The 20,956-nt window shown below is 41.2% G+C and overlaps 1 protein-coding gene across 1 annotated transcript; it reads right to left on the bottom strand.

Moving 5' to 3' along the window:
• Positions 1 to 11,040: 11,040 nt before the first annotated feature.
• On the bottom strand, positions 11,041 to 19,846 carry Ptgs2 (prostaglandin-endoperoxide synthase 2). The gene is made up of 10 exons (XM_075988188.1): positions 19,251 to 19,846; positions 18,370 to 18,486; positions 18,112 to 18,255; positions 17,352 to 17,495; positions 16,630 to 16,811; positions 15,653 to 15,736; positions 15,283 to 15,529; positions 14,819 to 15,105; positions 14,117 to 14,264; positions 11,041 to 13,866 (listed from the first exon to the last, which is right to left on the bottom strand). The coding sequence occupies exons 1-10, from the start codon at positions 19,300 to 19,302 to the stop codon at positions 13,457 to 13,459; spliced, it is 1,815 nt and encodes a 604-aa protein (XP_075844303.1). The 5' UTR covers positions 19,303 to 19,846; the 3' UTR covers positions 11,041 to 13,456.
• Positions 19,847 to 20,956: the final 1,110 nt, after the last annotated feature.

Below are 20,956 nucleotides of genomic sequence, written 5' to 3'. Positions count from 1 at the left end.
CAACAAGAAAATTGGTTCTGTGCTCCCTGGCTGAGAAAGTACAAAATAGCTGGGTGTGCATACCTGAAGTCCCAGCACTTGACAGGTACAGGCAGGAATTATCAGGAATTCAGGGTCATTTCTTTTCTACATGGTGAATTTGAGGTAAAACTCTATCCCTGTTACTGCTGATTTCCTTACAGAGCTGGAGAATCCATTCTACCTTTGCTTCTTAACAACAAAATAACACACACACACACAGACACACACACACACACACACACACACACACACACACACTATCCAGCAAGGAAAGAATGTCACCGAAAGTGCCATAAAGAAAATGTATTTTCACAGCTAAAATACACACGACTGTTGTTGACTTGGAACACTTTACTTTCCAAACTAGCCAGAATCCTGATATTATTTCGTGGTATTATGCTAAAGCGAATACATTCTGCTCACGTATGTAAACGTGTATATGCATCCATAGTTAACATTTTGTTCATTCCTCAACTAAACTAGGAGTCGATAAGAGGTGTGCAGTCCTAGCTGCACAGGATTTGTGACAGTCCTGCTTCGGTCTCCTGAATGCTGGGCTTATACCACCATGTCTCGCTCCTTTTATGATCTTTAATGTTTTTGTTTGTTGTTTTAACTAGAGAAGAATATTTTGTATAATTTACATATTTATGTTTATGAATATTTTCAATTATCATTGTGAAAACCATGTTCTTTGATTTTTGATATGAAAATAGATATCCATGTCTTATTCTATACGAAAACAAAAAGAGTCACCAGGCATGCTGGGATATGCCTTTAGTCCTAGCATTCAGGAGTCAGAGGCAGGTAATCTTTGTAAACTTGACGGCATTCTGATCTATATAGTGAGTTCCAGGACAGTCGAGGTTATCCCATCGTGGGACTCGGTTTCAAAACAAAACAAAGCAATGGCAAGCAAGAGGATTTCCAGTTTTAGGTCATTATGGGCTACAGTGTGACTTTCCCTTTCTCTCTCTCTCTCTGTCTCTCTCTGTCTCTGTCTCTCTCTCTCTGTCTCTCTCTCTCTCTGTCTCTCTCTCTCTGTCTCTCTCTCTGTCTCTGTCTCTCTCTCTCTCTCTCTCTCTCACACACACACACACACACACACACACAGAGAGAGAGAGAGAGAGAGAGAGAGAGAGAGAGAGAGAGAGAGAATGTTCTAGTTCAGTGGTACATATGTATAGAACATATGTAGAACAGATACACTCAGGCTCACTGCTGGTCTCAGAAAGCTAGACAGCTTAAAAATATCTTTTATTTTCATGTCTATTCTCTCACAATGCAAACAGACAAAACAAGATTTCTGTAACCTTGGTTGGCCTCGAAGTCACAGAGATCTGCCTGTTTCTGCTTTCCAAGTGCGAAGATTTAAGGCATGCATCACCAGGCCCAGCTGGAAACAAAAAGGACCTTTAAGATGCACATCAGTGTGTCTAGAAATCTTTCCATAAAAAAAAGTTTGTTAAACTTATTCATTTCATCTTGCTCATGCATTTTTCTGTAAAAATAAACTTTTTTTTCCCAGGGTATCAGACATTTTAAGACTCTGAGTGTCTGTCTTATTCTAGCCCTGACATACAAACACTCTTCAGCTTTTAGTCACAAGTGCTGCGGCATCACAGTGACTCACATGACTGTATTTAGAACTCTGTTATAGCAGTGCCTTGAGTGGCATGTCGAATGATGTTACTCCTTCCCTACGCTATCCTCCTTATCCCAGCCGATTGCAGGCCTCTTCCTCATAGTAAGAATACACTAAGAAATAGTAAAGGCCCCTGAAGCTGGAAAGCCCAGTGGTGTGCGAAGTACCAAGGAATCCCATTGCAGAGATAGCAAAAGCCCCTCTGTTACAGTCTCTCTCCCTAGGCTCAGCAAATCTGCGCTCTTCCTGCGTGTTCTCGTGACCTCTTCTCTCGGGGTGTTTGGTGAAAGAAAGAGGAGGTAGGAGGAGAGCGATGTGTGGGGAGAGAAGATGAATGAACCAGGACTTTCTAGAGTCCCTGCGAAACTCTTATGAGTAGATCAATTATGTCCTTAGATGTCCAAATAGGCACAACACAGACTAGAATTTACACATAAGTTTTAGGAGGACATAAGCATCCAGTCTATATAACTACATCACTTCGAGCTTTGTAAAATGAAAAATAGAATGGTATCCTAGCGTAGTGGGACAGGCCTGTGATATTAGCTCTTAGAAGGGAGAGACTGGAGAAGACAAGATTCCATAGCATGTCTCAAAACAAACAACCATCCAACCAAAAAAAAAGAGAGAGAGAGAGAGAGAAAGACAGCAACAAAAAGGAAAACAAAACAAAACACCCCACCCCCCAAAGCAACCAACACCAGCAGAAGAAAACTAGAAATGATTTTGGTTTTTCATGCCTCTGACATAGTTTGACTGAAACCATTCAGGGGACTTGAAAATGTGGATCTACAGTAAACTTATATTTTAGTGACTTCTTGATTAAAAACTTTTTCTTTGGCATTCTTAATTTCTGTCCATACATAATTCTCTTTTTTTCTGTTACTGATTGCTTTTCAGTGCTGGGCAGCCTTGTGGCCTTAGCTGTATCATGTGGACCATAATGAAAGAACCCTGAATGAGTCTCATGACAATGTCGGAGCTGTTTGGCCAGATGTGCACCTACCTTCTAGCCGTTCTCATAGACTAAGACAGCAGAGGTTTGGTGGAGCACTGGGCTTTCTCCTATCACACCAACGAATACCAACCATTGAAAGCAGAGGCAAGAGAACCTCTACAAAGTCAAGGACAGCCAGGGCCACATGAATAGAAACTACCTCAAAAGTTCAAAAAAGAAAAAAAAGTAATGTTTGCGGGATGGCTTTGTGAGTGGGTGATAAAAGCACCTGCAGGCAAGCCTGAAAACCCGAGCTTGATCCTTGGGACCTCCCCCTGGGATGGGAGGAAAGGGCCAAAATCTTTTTAAATTTAACTTATTCATTTTACATCCTGTCTCTCTTTTCCCAACCCTTCTCTGCCCCTTACCCCAAGTCCACTCCTCCTCCTCTTCTGTATTCCCTCAGAAAGGGCCAGGTGTCCCATGGACATCAACAAAGCAAGGCACATAAAGCTTCTGTAAGACCAAACACCTCCACCTGTATTCAAGCTGGGCAAGGCAAGCCAGCATGAGGAATAGGTTCTCAAGAGTTAGCGAAAGCACCAGGGACAGCCCTGCTCCTATTGCCAGAATCCCACAAATAGATCAAGCTACACAACTGTCACATATATGCAGAGGGTAGAGGAGCAATGGCAAGTTGTCTTCTGTCCTCCGCAAGTGCACACATGTTTGCACACACCCAAAATAGTAATTTTCAAAAAAAAGCTTTTTTTTAAATGTCAATTTGCCTTGGGTTATAGTTTGAAACAGAAAAGAAAAGAAACAGCTGCCTTTAACGGGATAAAGCCCCTAGGATTACAGTCTGCATCACTATTTGCTCTTACTTTTGTTTACCTTTTTCTAGTGTGATCAAATATTAGACAAACATTCAAGTCATTTAAGAAATTGGATTGAAATGGAATTGAAATAAAGATTTTAAAAATTTGTCTGTAGTTTCCTAACCACAGAAAAAGAACTTGCTTTTTTTTTTTTGACACACCTCCTGCCCCAGCTTCGCCTTGAAAGAGCTCTGCAGCCTAGGACAACACTGAGCCTCTGATCTTCCCGCCTTCACCAGGAGTGGGTCTTGGTTACAGGTCTGCGCCATAACAGCTTTCGAGCTGTGCTGACGATGGGATCCAGGGCTTGCTATGTGCTTAAGAAGACACCACCAAGGAGCTATGTCCCCATTTCGTACAAGATGGGGAACATGGGTGTTATATTTACTGCAGTGCTGGAAATGTCTAGAAACCAGGGCAAACCAGGTTGCCTAACTGTGAAGTCCAAGAGCTGGGTGCCTAGTGCCAGGTCTTGCTCATTTATGTGTTGGTGATCGGGACTGTGCTTGCTTTAGAGTCTGAATTGCCCTAGAGACCCATGATTGCTTCATTATTACTATGTCTCTAGTGATTTCAAACAGTACAAAAATTGCTAAACATAAATACAAGTTCTATTATAAATTAGCCTATTTTTGTAAATTCATTTTAAGAATAGTTATGGCATATATCAGTATGTGAATGAAGAGAATTAAAATAAAAAAAGAATATCAATGTCAATTGGTCTGATTTAAAACTCCCTACTCCTCACCTCCTCCCCGCTACCCCGGTCTCCTCCTCTACTGGCACCACCTGCACCAGACAGGATTGCTCCAGCTGTCTCTTTCAAGCAGGATTTCCTCCAAACTGATGAGCATTTCAAAAATTTCAGCAGTGAAAGTATTATTTAATATAGACAGATCGAGTCTAAAAAAATATAGCATGGTAATGTTAGAGAAATTTTGCATTTTGAGGAGGAGGTTTAAGGGTGTGGACGAAAGGAGCATTCTTGCCCCATGCATCATAGCCACCTTTTTTCTCTGCTTAAAGAGCAAGATTGTTTACCCATTGGCCCCTTTTCTTCGCTTCTTTCAGAATATTACGTCAATTCAAGACACTCCCTCGGGAGCGTGCAGAGTATTCCCCCGCCCTATGTTTGTGAATGTCGTCATCATGAACAGCGTTGTGGTCAACAGCCGGGGAAAAGTCACGCAATAATGCTACCATATCGCAATAGGGAACGTGAAAGACAAGGGAGCTCCATCCCCACAGATGCCTCATGATGGGAAGTCCCGAGGTAGAGAGGTGGCGATGGAGGTTGGTGTGCCATGGTGGCCAAACGCTGGCTGCTTTTATTTGTGATAAACTAGGAAATAAACTGGAATGTGAACTGGAGCTGGCTGGTTCTGCGTTCTTAATTTTGCGAAACTATGATTCATTCCTGGAGTTCTTCCTGGGCATTTGACTTTTACATAATTTGAGCATTGATTTTTCAAAGCAAATGTACATGGAACTCTGCAATGAGTTGTACTTCGTTTAAAATACTGTCTGGAGATCCTAACTCACAATTTCAACTCCAGAGCTTGGGAGGCTGAGGCAGAAGGATTGTCTTGAGGTGAAGGCCAGCCTAAGCTACATATTGAATTCCAGGACAACCTGTGCTACTAAAAGCCTGTCTCAGACAACAAGCCACAAGAGCTGGTAAGGCGGCTTGGAGGGCAGAATACTTTGAATGAAAATGGCCCCCATTCACTCATGGGGAGGGGCACTATAAGGAGGTGTGACCTTGTTGTTGTAAATGTGGCCTTGTCAAAAGTGTGTCACTGGGGGTGGACTTTGGGATTTCAAATACTCAAGCCAGGCCCAGTGTCTTTGTCTTGCTGCTGCCTGTGGATCCAGATGCAGAGCTCTGGTCTCCTTCTCCATCACCATGTCTGACTGTGCCCTGCCACGAGGATAATGGATTAAACCTCTGAACATAAGCTAGCCCCAATTAAATATTTCCTTTATAAGAGATGTCATGATCATGGTGTCTCTTCACAGTAAGAAAACCCTCACTAAGACATTGGGTAAATACACTTGTCACCAAATCTGACAACCTGAATCCAATGTCCAGAACCCACATGAAAGAAGGAGAAAAAGAATCAGCTCTGACAAATTTCAACACACACACACACACACACACACACACACACACACACACACACACCACACAAACCACACCACACACACACAGTCGGACCTCTCCTGGGTACTGATTGAGTTTCATGAGGGTATAGTCTTTCTAAAGTGATTCTTATTTCTTGGATTAAATAGCAGAGTGATCTGTACTATTGATCTTAAGCTCTTTCCTTTCCTGTATCTTTGGCCTTTGGCTTAGTTCTGCAAAAGTCAGTCTTTCCAGGAAAGGGAGGAAAAGATCTTTAAGGAGAGGCAAAGGGGAGAAATGAATCTGTGAGCAAAAGGAAGAACTACTTATGGGAAGAGGAAGGGACTAGAAAGAAAGATGAATAGGGATGGGAGAAGGAAATATAGGAGGATATGAGTTAAAGTATAGCGACATGTGTAAAAAACGCTATAACGAAACTGCTTGCTTTGCATGCTAACATTAAAAAAAGAGGGATTGGGCAATGTAGCTCAGTTGGCGGTAGCTTGACTAGCATGCACTAAGCAATGGGTTCGATCCTCAGTTCTCAGTAAACCCTTCAAAGTGATGCATGCCCATAATCTCAGCACACAGCGGATGGAGACAGGTAGATCAGAATTTCAACGTGATCCTGGCTACTGAGTGGATCAAGCCCAGCCTGGATTTCATGATATCTTGCTCCAAAAACAAAAAGGAAGAGGGGAGAGAGGAGGAGGGAGAAATAATTCTGAATCTTTAGTAGTATATTTGCTTCAGTGAACTAAAGAAATGGCTCAGCAGTTGAGTTCTTGCTGCTCAGTCATGAGGACTGGAGTTCAGATCCAAATTCCAGTATAATGTCGTTGTTTTGGCAGAGCCAAGGGAGCTGACACTTTCTTCTGGCCTTTGAGGGCACATGCACACATATGTACATATGTGCTTACACATACACACACACATAAAATAAAAATAAATCTAAAAAAAATCAAAAGAAAAATGTTCAAGGCTGTACAGATGGCTACGTGGTTAAGAGCCTGTTCTAATCCTATAGAGGACCTGAACTCAGTTCCCAGCACCCATGATGAGCAGTGCACAGCTGCCTGAAAGTCCAGCTCCAGGGAATCTAATACCTCTTGGACTCTTGGGCCCCTACACTCATGTAAACTAAGTATACACATACACATCATTAAAAATATTAAAAATAAATATTAAAAAGACCTTTCATATTGGTGGTGCATACCTGTAATCCTGGCGCTTTACTGCAGAGGCAGGAGGAAGAGAACAAACTAGAGCCCAGCCTGATGCACACAGGGTCTTTCAGGCCAGCAGGGATCATAATAAGACCCTATCTCAAAACAAAACAATGCAAAGGAGGGGCTGGAGAAATGGCTCCATGTTTAAGAGCACTTGTTCTTGCAGAGGACGTGGATTCTATTCCCACAGTCCACATGGTGGCTCACAGCTGTCTGTAACTACTGTTGCTGGGGATCCAGTACACTCCTCTCTTCTCTGTGGGCACCAGCAAAGTACTCATACACATAAAATAAAATAAAAGTTAAAAAAATGGGGCCGGAAAGACAGCTGAGTGATTACGAGTGTTTTTGGCTCTTTCAGAGGACCCGGGTTTTCTTCTTAGCATCTATGTTAGGTGGTTTAGAACTCCAGCTCCAAGGGATCTGGTACGCTGTCATGGCCTTCATGGAATCTCCCCTGTTTTGGCATTCTCTCTCACATATACACACACAAACACATAAACAAAAACAATAAAAATAAATTTTTAAAAAATTAATTATTACTTTCTCCCCCCAAAATGAAAATGTACATAGTGGTCATCTCTGTACTCAAGAAAGACAGGCTAAAAGAAGGAGAATTTCTGTGATTTTGAGGCCAGCCTGGGCTACCTAATGAGAACCAGGCAAGCCAAGGCTATATGTCTTAAACAAACAAGCTACTTGCAATTTTGAAACAACAAAAGAAAGCTATCCCTTCACAGGAAGTTACAAAGAAGTGAGCAGGGAGGGAGATAATTTCACACCTCCCTGAATGCTGACACCTTCATAATTACAACACAATATCAAACCCAAGAAGCTGATGTTGGCACAACCCACAGAGCTTACTCATATCTTCCACATTCACATGTGTTAGTCAAAAGATATGTTGATGCATTTTTTTGTTACAGAACAAAATGGCGGACTCTTCTACAGAGGATATCTCGGCTTGCAAGCATGCTACTATTTCTTCAAGAATCACCACACAGTCTTCTCTTTCTTTTAAATAAAGTCTCTCTTTATTCATCCTTTATATATTTTAATGACTTTTAAATATATTTAGTATTCTGAAAGATATGAATATATGAGACAAGGTTTTTTTCCCCATGGGTATAAATGTATAGAATGAGAACAAAGGAAACACACAAAAATAGCATCATGTAAGACAGCAATGGATGCTATTAAGAACATCAAATAGCCTGAGAAGTATAGTCTAAGAAGTTCTTTTAGTTTGGTTAGAGGAAGCCATTCTGAGGATGGGAAATTTCAGCTGAGATTGAATGATCAGAGAAGGCAGAGCCATATGAAAATCTTCAGGAAAAAATCTAAAGAGTGGCAACATCTTATGAATTATTGCTAATAAACAAATCATAAGAAGGCAATATAACAGGTGTGGGAAACATGGGTGTGCCTGTGTTTCAGATGTGGTTTGTTACCAAAACTCATGCTGAAATATAATTTGATCATTTATATATATCAAGGTAGGTGAGAGCTTATGAGGTCTCTGGATCACAGGGCTCTACAGTAAAAAGGGATTATTGTACTTCCCCACTCCACCATTAGCTTGACATAGCCATGTCCCTCCCCATTCCACAGTCTGTCTGCCTTTGCGTCAGCCCCCTTGCCCATTTTTCCTGCATCAGTTGATACATATGGGGCAGAAGGACTTTCTAGCTTGAACTTCCTAACTTCCAGAGCCAGGAGCAACTTACCAGTCTCAAGCATTCTGTCACAACCCAGAAAATGAAATACAACAAGCAAGGGAAGCATAGTGGATGAGCTCAGTTAGGTAGACGGGGAATGGACGATTGAGAGGATAAGAGACTCCAATTCATTGTATAGGAAGAAGTCACTGGAAAATCTCAGACACAGGAGAGTTATGACTAGATTGAGTTTAAAAATACATACTCTCATTAACATAAGAAGAATGCTTTGGACAAAAGGAAGAATAAAAAAGGTTTGCCCATTAAAAGTCTGTTGTAATGAATAGTTGATACTGGTGGGGTTGGGGAGGAAAGTGACAGAATCCCGGTTTGTTTGTACAATGCCATCAACAGGGTTGCCACTAGGGCAGGTATGAGAGAGAAGAAAAGGCTTTTGTTTAAAAGTAGAAGATGATAATTATCTAATTAACTTTAAATAATTGTTTGGCCTATATGGTGCACGTATTGTTTAAGCAGAAATGGAAAATAAATGATTACATTTGTAGATTTGAGTGGATGGTTGCTAACTGCTGATAAGAAGCTAATCCTGGAAATATAAACATGTGAGTGATTACTATTTGAACTTAAGAGTTTGAGTACTATTGACATGAAAGATATTATGGTATGCCAACTTATAGATACAACAGAGGGACAGGAGAACATCAAACTGTGTCACAGTGTGTGTGTGTGTGTGTGTGTGTGTGTGTGTGTGTGTGTGTGTGTGTGTGTATGTGTGCAAAAATAAAGACAGATCTTGAGTTGAATACTACTGAAGAACCAAATATAGGAGAAGTTAAGTCAGGGACTGGACCTCGTTCCTGTAAAACCAACACTTGGGAAGCTGAGGTGGGATTGCCATGAGTTGGTTTTCACCCTGGGCTGCAATGTGAGACCTCGTCTTGGAAAAAAGAAAAACACTACAAAACAAACAACATGAAAAGAAACATGTACCTGGGCATGATTGTTCATGCCTTTGACTCCAATACTCAGAGGTGGAGACAGGTAGATCTCTGTGAGAGACAAGCCTGACCTACTTAGAAAGTTTAATGCCAGCCAAAGCTACACAGTGAGATTCTACAGAGAGAGAGAGAGAAAGAGAGAGAGAGAGAGAGAGAGAGAGAGAGAGAGAGAGAGAGAGAGAGAGAGAAGGAAGGAAAGAAGGAAAGAAGAAAATAGTCATTGAATGGCTGAAAGTAAGCAAAATGTTCAAATTAAGTAGAATAGGAGAGTACAGTAGAAGACTGAACAGATGGAGCGTGATTATCAGTGATAGACTCTGCTCGATGCAGAGGAGAGTAAGGATATAAGTGGGTGGTAAATAATGACACGCTGACGTTGGGGGGGGTCAGCAGTGGGCTCAGTGCACGTGTAAATCAGATGTGAGACTCTGAAGCTTAATAGGCAAACTGGACTGTGGGCAAGTCAAGGAGCAGGATGGAAATCAAGGCCTTTGAACTGGTACAGAAAGTAATGGTGATGAGGTCAAGATGTAGGGGCACAGGACTACGATGGGAAAATGTATCGCTGGGAAAGAGAACACCAAGGGTCAGAAAGGTCAGCAAAGGTGTGAAATATGTGGCCGATGGAGTTATAGAAATTACGAAGACGTTAAAAAACAGGGAACCCAGGAAGTTGTATATAGTGTTTTAATGGTTTGCCCAGCTGAGTCCAATCTGTTCCTGTTTGAACTTCTAAACTTCTATCGTTTTTATATATTTGTGCACGTATGTGTGTGTTTTTTGTTGTCGTTTGGTGTTTTGCTTTATTTTGATAGTGTCTCATATGTAGCTGTAGCTGGCCTGAAGCTCACAAAGATCCACCCGCCTTTTGTCTTTTAATTGCTGGAATTAAAGGGGTGCACCAGCGTGCTGGACTGACTTCCATTTTCTTTCTCTTCTCTTCTCTTTTCCTTTCTTTCCCTCCATTTCTCTTATATTTGAACTTCCTTTTCATATTTTGTACCTCCTTTGTAACACAAATCTTTGTCTTCTAAAAAAAATTAAATTACATTTTTATTTATTTATTTGTGTGTGTGTGTGTGTGTGTGTGTGTAGGTCAGAGAACAACTCATAAGTGTCACTCTGCTTCCCCCATGGGGATTTCCGGAATTCAATGCACCTTTACACACTAACCCACCTCACCTGCCCAGTCTGCCTTTTATATATTACATTTACGTCTATATTAGGCAATGAAAGAAAGCGCGTTGGTGTTTCCTATAGCACAAAGCACATATTTTAACAGTTCTTCAGCAGCTGAGATAGTAAGTGGTGACTCTTCCTTGGAAGAGTCCATGGGACCAAAGGCAGAGCCATTTTATTAAGGGGCAGTCTAGATTTTTCTTCTTTGGTGTGGAAGACAGAACCCAGGGCCTCCTAAATATTAGGCAGTCGCTGTACCACTAAAGCTGCATTTTACTCCTATCGTGGATGAAAGAACACAAAACGATGGTTTTAAGAATCATCAGTCAGAGAAATCAGTGCACAAATATAAAGAAACAATCAAATTTTATTTTCAGAAGTTTTCAATTTTTAAATAGTATAAAAATAAACAAGCATTTGTTCTAAGACTTCTTTTTCACATAAGTTAATTTAAACACACGCTTCTTTCAGGCACTGTGACAGTCACACTCTTAACCTGGATTTCCAGGTTCAGTCATCAGGTTCACGCTCACAAAAATCATGTTGACTTGCTTAAAAACAGAATCAATGACATTAACATTTTTTATACATTTTTTCTAAAGTTGATTATCTTTTCGTCATAAACGTTTTAAGCATATAATCTTTAAAACATTTTGTGATATCTTTGTAATAAAAGAAATTTCTCCTTTCTCTTAGTAAGACACATTTTTTAGTTATTTACATAAATATTATGTGTAATCAATTCTTGATTTGTAAATACTAATGCCTATAGTGCTTTGAAGATAGTTTCTTAGTAAGGTAAGTTTTAACTAATTAGTAAAGCACCTACAGGGCCTTCCCAATGTCTAAAATGACAGTCTTTATAACACACATAGATGACACAATGTTCGCTGCAGTCTGCTATAGAGGTAAATTCAAACTTTAGACTTCTCAATATACCAGACTAGTCTTCTTAAAATTTACCCACGAACATTAATCTCATCATTTTGCTTGATTGTTTCCACAGGAATTCAGAGAGGTAATCATAAGAACAAGGTACATTGATTCTGACACAATGCAAAAACAAACATGTGTAGGCTTAAACATAGTTTATAACAATAATGTCTAAAAGACATAATTATCCTCAATAAATTAAGTAATATACAGTACCTCAGCTGATAATGAGATGTAAGATGATCATCATTATTGTTTTATATTTATTACTATTGCCCAGAACTACTCACTAACTGACTTATTTGCAAGTAAGAAAGCCATTCTTCACAACAAGAATGTAACTGTCTTGCCACGGACCCCCTGCATTTCCATATAAGGTACTGGCATCTTGGTTGGATCCTTCAGTAAAACTAATTATAAGTAAAAATGTCTGCCTTTTGCCTAAAATAGATTTATTCCTCCAAAGGGGAGCTACCTAGCAGTCCTGAGCTGAGGTTTTCCTGAATGTAAAACTTCAAGTAGAGAAAATATTAATAGAGGCTATAGAGAGAATAGACCTGATATCAAAAACCCGGAAAATAGCAACAAAAAAACAAAGCTTGGAAAACTACAAAGAAAAACCTATCAGCAGTTACTCATAAACAACGAACAAACAAACAAACAAAAAACTGGCAACAAGAACAAGAAATAAGAGGAGCAGGAGGCTGGCATCCAGGCTGGACTCACACAGTGTACGAGCCTACTGCACTTCGGGTAGCAGGAAAGGGAACAGATTTCAATGTTTTGAAGAAACTTACATGGCCACTGATGTTTTGCACTGTGAGAGTGACTGTTACATCATACTGTGCAGGAGAAAAACTGTGTAAGCCCAGCTTGGTAAGTCACACAGCAAAAATCTGTTAGGACCAAGCCAGCATCACAAAAGGATCAAAAAATAGCCTTCAGAATTGTAACCCCAAATGTGATCTTTAATTTGGAATCCTTTTCTGTTCTTGGTTGTCTTTTATTGCTAAAGATTTTGCTTGCTACTATTCTTATAAATCAACTCTTTAAAGAACATGCTTTTAAGACAGGGCAGCAGGAGCCCCAGCACCTTCCTACACTGGCATCTTGACTCACGAGGAACGTCTTACCACTGCAGTAAGTTGCTGAGAAAAGAAAAATCCCTGCCATAGCATTTTCACCATCAGTCACAATGTAATTTCTGCTAGCTTGAGAGACTAGTGTTTATGATAGCTGTTTTCTGGTGTGGGTCCAAGTTTAACAGCTTAAGAAAGTAAGGATATTCAAAAGTGATCCGAACTCTCAATTTAGAAATTGCAAAAGATTCACTTTAAGGCTGTTTTTAAAATTGAACGCATTGGCAGGATCTGTCTTAAATGTTCATTGAAAACTGAATTTGTACCCTTTTGCTTTCTGAGATAAAGATACGCAAGATTTCTTTAAAATTCCACATTAGCTGCTCCTCATGTAGCAAGGAAGATACAGTCCTAAACAACAGTGTAGATACTTGCAGCATTTTTTCATCTTATAACAGCATCAAACATCTTTCCTCTGTTCTTATCAAAATAGACTACGAGATGAAATTCAAGTAAAAAGATATCAAAATTCACTTCCCACTGGTTTATGTAAAAGAATGAAAACTGTTTCTCTCTTTCACTTGAGGGCAACACGTATTTAAAGTACAAACACAGGAATCGTCACAAATGTAACATTGTTCACGACATTGCCTTCTGTTATAGAAGATGTTAAGTGAAAAGGGCATTCGGTATAAATATTAAATAATTAAATTAAATTGTTCATATAAATAAATAAATATGACCAGTAGACGTCTACAGCTCAGTTGAGCGCCCTTTGATTAGCACTGTGGGGTTGAGGTCATCTAGTCTGGAATGGGAGGCGCTTGCATTGATGGTGGCTGTCTTGGAAGGTTGTAGATCTTGCACATTGAAGGAGGTGAAGGGACAGCCCTTCACATTATTACAGATGAGCGACTGAATGGAGGCAGTGTTGATAATCTTAAAACCCACTTCTCCTCCAAAAGTGCTTGGCTTCCAGTACTGCGGAGAACAGATGGGATTACCCATAAGTCCTTTCAAGGAGAATGGTGCTCCAAGTTCTACCATGGTCTCCCCAAAGATAGCATCTGGACGTGGCTTTTCCACCAGCAGGGCAGGATACAGCTCCATGGCATCGATGTCACTGTAGAGGGCTTCCAACTCTGCAGCCATTTCCTTCTCTCCTGGAAGATAAAGAAGACAGATACAGGCTATGTCAAACTAGGAAAAAAAGAAAATAGTTCTGTCTGTTGAGCAAAGGTTTTTTCCCCACGCTCCCTAGCCCATTCCTATTCCCACCCCTCCTTCTCAATAAACTGAATCCTTAAAAGGGAGAAGAGAAGGAGGAGGAGGTTCATCCAGTACCAAACTCTCTCCTCCTCTTTTCCCATCTCATCCTTGATCCTTTTAGGGATTTCAGAAACCAGCTCTCACCTGTAAGTTCTTCAAATGATGTGTAAGGTTTCAGGGAGAAGCGTTTGCGGTACTCATTGAGGGACTGGTACTTCATCTCTCTGCTCTGGTCAATGGAGGCCTTTGCCACTGCTTTTACTGCAACTGGAACATTCCTACCCCCGGCCACCTGAGGAAAATGAAAAGTTCAATGCAATTCTTAGGCATATTCCTGTTGTCCTATGTCTTGGCCTCAACACCTCTAGTCTGTAATGGACTTGCCTTTTACAGTTACAAAAAGCAAGCTGATAGCCACGTCTGAATATTTACTTCTGTAATCTACCAGAAGATTGCAAGCATTTTCTTTTTTTTTGTTTTTTTTTTTTTTTTTTTTTTTTTGTTTTTTTGAGACAGGGTTTCTCTGTGGTTTTGGAGCCTGTCCTGGAACTAGCTCTTGTAGACCAGGCTGGTCTCGAACTCACAGAGATCCGCCTGCCTCTGCCTCCCGAGTGCTGGGATTAAAGGTGTGCGCCACCATTTTCAAGTATTAGTTTTAAGATAATGTGTTGTTATCTGCCTTGATAATTGAAGACCAAAACTATAGCCTGTCGAAAATCTAGGTTTCATATTTCAAAAACCAGTAGAACATCTGGTAATTCTCTTAGTAAAGGGAAAATTATCTCTATGACAGAAGCCCAAAAGTTCCTGACCGGCTTGTTCTTGCTTTTCAGGAATGATGCTTACCCGGCCAGCGATCTGTCTGGTGAATGACTCAACAAAGTGGGTGAGTCCGTGCTCGATGAGGATGGAGTTGTTGTAGAGGAACTGCTTGTAGCTGTACTCCTGGTCTTCGATGTGGAAGCTGTCAGGCAGCAGGGGGTGCCAGTGATAGAGTGTGTTGAATTCAGCTGCAATGCGGTTCTGATACTGGAACTGCTGGTTGAATAGCAGCTCCGGGTCGAACTTGAGTTTGAAGTGGTAGCCACTCAGGTGCTGCACGTAGTCTTCGATCACAATCTTGATCGTCTCCCCTGTTGCACAACACAGAGTTTATTGTCCTTACCGTCAAACGGTAGGTATGTTCCCAGTCATGTTCATTCTCACCCTTCACAACAGACAGTCAAAACATAGCAAAGGTAAACACATGAGTTTTTCTTTTTGGGGGGAGCGGGGAGGGGAGATGGTCTTATTGATTTTCTCTTGCTCACCTATCAGTATGAGCCTGCTCGTCTGGAAGAGCCGTTCATCGTCCCACTCAGGATGCTCCTGTTTAAGCACGTCACACACTCTGTTGTGCTCCCGCAGCCAGATGGTGGCATACATCATCAGACCAGGCACCAGACCAAAGACCTCCTGCCCCACTGCAAACCGTAGATGCTCAGGGGTGTGAGGGGGGTAGATCATCTCTACCTGGGTGTCTTTGACCGTGGGAGGATACACCTCTCCACCAATGACCTAAACCACCACAATAATAATAGCAGAGAGTTAAAACAATGAACAAACCAGCAAACACAAGAAGCAGTTTTAAAATGTAAGTGCAAATGGCAGGTGACAATTCCTAAAACATGAAAAACATACCTGATATTTCAGTTTTCCATCCTTGAAAAGGCGCAGTTTATGTTGTCTGTCTAGAGTTTCGCCATAAATGTGATTTAAGTCCACCTAGAAAATTATGGAGAAATTTCAATTTGTTGATGTATTACTATCATTTGTTATGAAATTTTAATGATTTGGGTGCCCTTAAAATTCAACAAATGTTTTTTAGATTTATTTTTCTATGTATGATTATGTACATGCCTGATGCCCATAAAAGTCAGAAGGGGCATTAAAGCCCCTAGAACTGGAGTTATAGTTGGTTGTGAACTACCATGTGGGTGTTGGGAATTGAAGTCAGGTTTTCTAGTGTTCTTAAACACTGAGTTATCACAAGTCCAACAAATGACTTTTTCATAGCCACAAAATACAAAAATAATTCGTTTTCCAGAGCTCCAAACCTTTATGTCTCCATTTTATTAATTAGTTCATTTATTTTACAAATTGACTGTAGCCTCCCCTTCCTCCTCCTCTCCTCTCTTCTGCCCTCCTTAATTCACCCCATATATCTCTTTATATTGAATAATATTGGTATCTTATATTAAATATGGCACATGCCTCATTATAACCATGATAGTTACTTTTATATTATTTAAAGCAGCATAATCAGGGTGCAGGGTTTTGTTTTTTTATTTCTGGAGGACTAGGCCAGTGGCAGACGCCAGTGCCTAGCAGTCACAAAGTTCTAAGTTCTACTTCCCAGTTTACCAATCATTAACTAATTAAGTTTTGGAAGATGTAGCATTTTTTATAGACAAAAATTTTAAGTTAAAAATGTAAGGACAATTTACATTATATATCTCTGTATTATTTTTACTAAACTAGTGAATGAAAACAGAACACTCTATTATGGTTCTAGTAGATGTGACAGTTATATAAAAAATGGGCGTGATTTGTTTGGCATGGCAAGATGTCAGCATTTCCTAAGGATTTGCTTTAATTCGGAGTTAAGCCTATCTTACCCCATGGCCCAGTCCTCGGGTGAACCCAGGTCCCCGTTTCTGATCTGTCTTGAAAAACTGATGAGTGAAGTGCTGGGCAAAAAATGCGAACATCATATTTGAGCCTTGTGGGTCAGGGATGAACTTTCTCCTTAGAAGAACTTTGTCCAGAACTTCTTTTGAGTCAGGAAGCTCCTTATTCCCTAAAACATGGAAATTCTAGAGTCAAAACCCATTCAAAGATTTGCTGAAGCAAACTGATGACTGTCTGATTCACGAGAGCATTCATCACCTATAAACATAATCTCAAGGAGGATCATAATGCCAGTAAAATTGTTTTGCTTTGAGTCACAGTTTTATGCTTGTACCCCAGGCTGGACTTAAACTCACGCTCTGTCCCAGGCTGGCCTTGAATTTATCAGTGCTTTGCCTGAAGTCTATCTAGTACTGAGATTACAGGCAATGAGCTAGCTTGCCAAGACTATGAATTAACTTCTAAGATACTGGGAACAACTTATTGAATAGATTTACCAGTTTCAGCTAATACCAATTCGATGTAGCACAATAGACTAATGTTAAGACATTATATCAAAATGAAGATTTACTTTTATGGACGAGGCACTTAAATATCTTTACTAAAGCCTAAAGCATCTCAGTTTTAAACAAGTGACGATCCAAGGTCAATTCTAAGTACACACACAAGCGTAGCTGCAATTGCTACATTTCTAGTGCTTTTCACACACCTTTCACACCCATGGGAGTCGGGCAGTCGTCGGCTACAGGAGGAAGTGCTCTGGTGTAGTAGGAGAGGTTGGAGAAGGCTTCCCAGTTTTTGTAACCATAGTGCACGTTGTAAGTTGGCGGACTGTCAATCAAATGTGATCTGGCTGGAATTTTAAAGAAAAGAAAATGATTGGCCATCATATGAAAAAGCAAGTGAATATTAATTATCGCTGTGCAATGTGGGAAGCATGGAGATTGGATTTCATTCAGACAAGGACACCCTGCCTTACAATGACTGCACTTTCACGAGCAGCTACTGCAAAAGCATCTTCGACAAAGCTAGGGCTTTACACAGGACATTATGCTCCAGTAGTCTTGGTTTCTCAGGTCCCACCCACTCCCTCCTCCATAGCTGATGACCAATACAGTTGGGCATGGCACTCACTTAGAACTATAGAGAGTTATTTTCTCTTCTCACCCAAAGCTGAATCCACCACTTGTTTTAAAGGGTGCTGCATGTTCCGAACAATTCTGGGAGCCATAGGTATTCAATAAACAAATAAAGCATATTTCCTCCACGGGACTGAAGGTCGGAGGTCATAAATAGGATCCTGACTACAGGATCACATATCAGTATTTTGGGCATTTCCGGGGAGGGGTTGGGGATTGAAGAGGTGTGTTTCAAGCCATTTTGAAAAGGTTGGGAATATTTCTTTGGGTTGGGTTTCTAGGGCATATTTTTGTTGGCGGATGCTAGAAGCAAGGGAGGTTTGTACTTACATGTCAACACATATCTCATGATTGAACTTCGCAGAAAGGGAATGTTATTCACGATGTTCCAGACTCCCTTGAAGTGGGTTAGGATGTAGTGGACTGTGTTTGGGGTAGGCTTCAGCAGCAACTTGATTCTTGTCAGAAACTCAGCTGGAGAGCACAAGCACATGGGAGAAATTAGTGGGCCTCCCCCACAGGACACAAATATACAAAATGATGGTAACTGACCCATTCCAAAGGAAGAAACCCCCAGGAGAAACTTACGTATAGTGCAGTTTTCTCCGTAGAATCCGGTCCGAGTGCAATCACATTTATACTGGTCAAATCCTACGCTCAAACATTCACCGCGGTTTTGACAGGGGTTGGAGCAGCAAGGATTTGCTACATCAAATAAATAAATAAGCAAACAAATAAATAAACAAATAAATAGATAAGTCCCTCTTGGTCGTCCTTATCTTAAGGATTTAATTGTGTTCCTATGGGTCTACTTGACAATGGTAAGTTAGAAACGCACATGTAGTCCCAGAAAAAGCAAAAGACTATATTAATTAAGTCTGTCTCATCACGGGGCTGTAAATGTAGAAATAAGGGCGGAAGACTTAACTTCACATCTCACAGTACTAACGTTTTCACAGTGACGTCTCGGATGTTCAGATTAGACTTGTTAGTGAACACGTTCAAAATTAAAATGGATTGAGCTAGTACATTAGTCAAAATTTAGTGTAAAGAAAACCAAAGTAAAACAGTTTCCTTTTAACATTTTGAATAACTTTTTGTTAAAATAAAAATGTCTTCTGGACTTTCCTGGGAGCAGAAAAGCGCTGGCAGGTATTTAAATCAATTGTTCCTGTTCAGTCGCCCCCACTGTTCACTTTGCATGTACTGATCATATCTTGTCTTACTATAATGACAACCTGTAAACTATTACGGCTATTTTTTGTTTTCTTTTTGCAAATGAGAGTGGCTCTCTGCTCGGTTGAGTAATTGGCCCATAACTTGAAAACCTGTGCCAAAAGCAAGCCATCCTTGCAGTTCGTCTGTACCCAAGTGGTCCAGACTCTTTGCCCCTGCGCAGCACCCCTGCACTAGGAAGAGGGGTCTGAGACGGAGATAGGACAGGCGTCTTAGGGCGCAGGACTACTTACCTGCGTGGCTGAGCGCCAGGGCAGCCAAGAGCAGCACAATTCGGAGGAGCATCGTGGAGGTCGCGGCGGCGGCGGCGGTAGTAGCGGAGCTGGCGGGATGCAGTGCCGAGTTCCTTCGTGGGCAGATTTCTGAGACTCCCGAAGCTCTTGCTCGCAGTTTGACAACTGGCTGCTAACGGGGAGAACCTCTCTTTTAAGCCTGAAAAGCGGCTCCCACGTGACCTTGTGGTGACTTGTTCTTTCCACCCACCCAGTCTTTTCCCTTCTTTCACCGCAGGGTGTTGCGTAAGGAGGTTGGGCTTCTACCACGTGTTAGGGTTGGTGGGAAGTCGGCAAGCCGCCCTCTTGTACCCCCCACCCCCACCAGGAGGCTCGAGTTGTTACTATGCACGCGCTCACGCTGGCTCTCGTTGGGGGTCCCGGTTTCCTCTCAGTCTTGCATCCAATGCTCTAGGTTGGGACCTAGGAGCGCGGGGATCCGAGGTCCCAACGCAGGGAATCCCCGCGCCATCCCCCCCCGCTGGGTGCAGTCTGACGCGCGTGCTGCTCTGAACGCGCGCACACAGCTATCGTTTTTATTTCATGAAGTTTTTAATGAAGTGAGAGAGCTGCTGCCAGGGTCCACATCTGTACTGGCGGGAGTAGGGTGAAGTTCCTCACAGAACTGGCCCGAGTCACCACAGTCCTAGCCGGCCCCTAGAACCGGCATTTCCAAGGGACAGAGTCTGAGCTTCACTTCATCGGAATGCTAAGTGCCCAGGGCATTGCTTGAAGGTATTCCCCCCCCCCCCCCCCCCCGCTGTTGTGCTTTTATCATTTTGGTTGAAAACTGTTTTCACAGGATATATCACTAGAAAGGAATTCTTTTCTTAAGATGTACTTTTTTGACTTTTTCTGTCTACGTTTTTGAAGAAGGCGTGTTTTGGAAATGGATCAAAAGCTAATACTTATTTTCTGATAACTGGCCTTATTCTGACTAAACCTAAAAACCCAATTCATTCTGAAGCATTGTTTGATAAGAAATTAATTGCATAGAAGGGTGATTTTGACAGTTTTGAATGTCATTCTGCTGTTTGGTGGTGGCCAGGGAGGGGTATGAGAGGATGGGATAGTGAAAAACAAGCAAGATAAAAAAGTTAGGAAACTAAAAATTCATTAAATGTTATGTTCTTAACATGAATGGAGGAAAAGATGACATACAATCTGAAATTAAACTATATTTTCAGGAAAATTAAGTCAGCAAAATGGTTTGAGGCAGGCTGGGCAACACAGCAAGACCCTGGCTCAAAACAAAACAAAACAATTTAAGGAGAGAAAATAAAACAATGAATGGGGGGGGGGGGCACGAGAAACAACACTTCGAAAACTCTACCAAATACCTCGATCTGTGGAAGTCTTGCAGAAATAAAAAGAAATACTCATGGAATTTTTTAACTGTTTGTTTCGTGTGCGTGTTAATTTGATTCTACATGAGCCATGGTGACTAAAATCCCAGCTCCTTTGTTCTAGTCATGTTTAATCATTCCATTTCTGGCACTCCCAGCCCTTTACACCGATTCCTGCGTGGAATTTCAACTGAATACGACTATCCTGATTTTGTGTGCTTCCTTTAAATAGCCCTTGGTTTCTGTTTTATTTTCCGTGGACAGATTGCATATGCTCAAAATGCAAGTTTATTCTAGCTGTTGATTCTAACTGCTGGTGAT

The sequence above is a fragment of the Microtus pennsylvanicus genome, chromosome 10 (assembly GCF_037038515.1).
Source record: "Microtus pennsylvanicus isolate mMicPen1 chromosome 10, mMicPen1.hap1, whole genome shotgun sequence".
Taxonomy (NCBI): domain Eukaryota; kingdom Metazoa; phylum Chordata; class Mammalia; order Rodentia; family Cricetidae; genus Microtus; species Microtus pennsylvanicus.
Note: the sequence above shows the minus strand (reverse complement) of the source record. Positions and strands in the feature narration are given on the sequence as shown.

What these genes read in the sequence shown, in the direction of transcription:
- Ptgs2 (XM_075988188.1), bottom strand. Translation starts at nt 19,302, where the DNA reads ATGCTCCTCCGAATTGTGCTGCTCTTGGCTGCCCTGGCGCTCAGCCAC. An exon ending in ATGGAAAACTGAAATATCAG is followed by an intron (nt 15,530 to 15,652) that starts GTATGTTTTTCA and finishes GTGGTGGTTTAG; the next exon opens with GTCATTGGTGGAGAGGTGTA. An exon ending in GAGCAGGCTCATACTGATAG is followed by an intron (nt 15,106 to 15,282) that starts GTGAGCAAGAGA and finishes GTTGTGCAACAG; the next exon opens with GGGAGACGATCAAGATTGTG.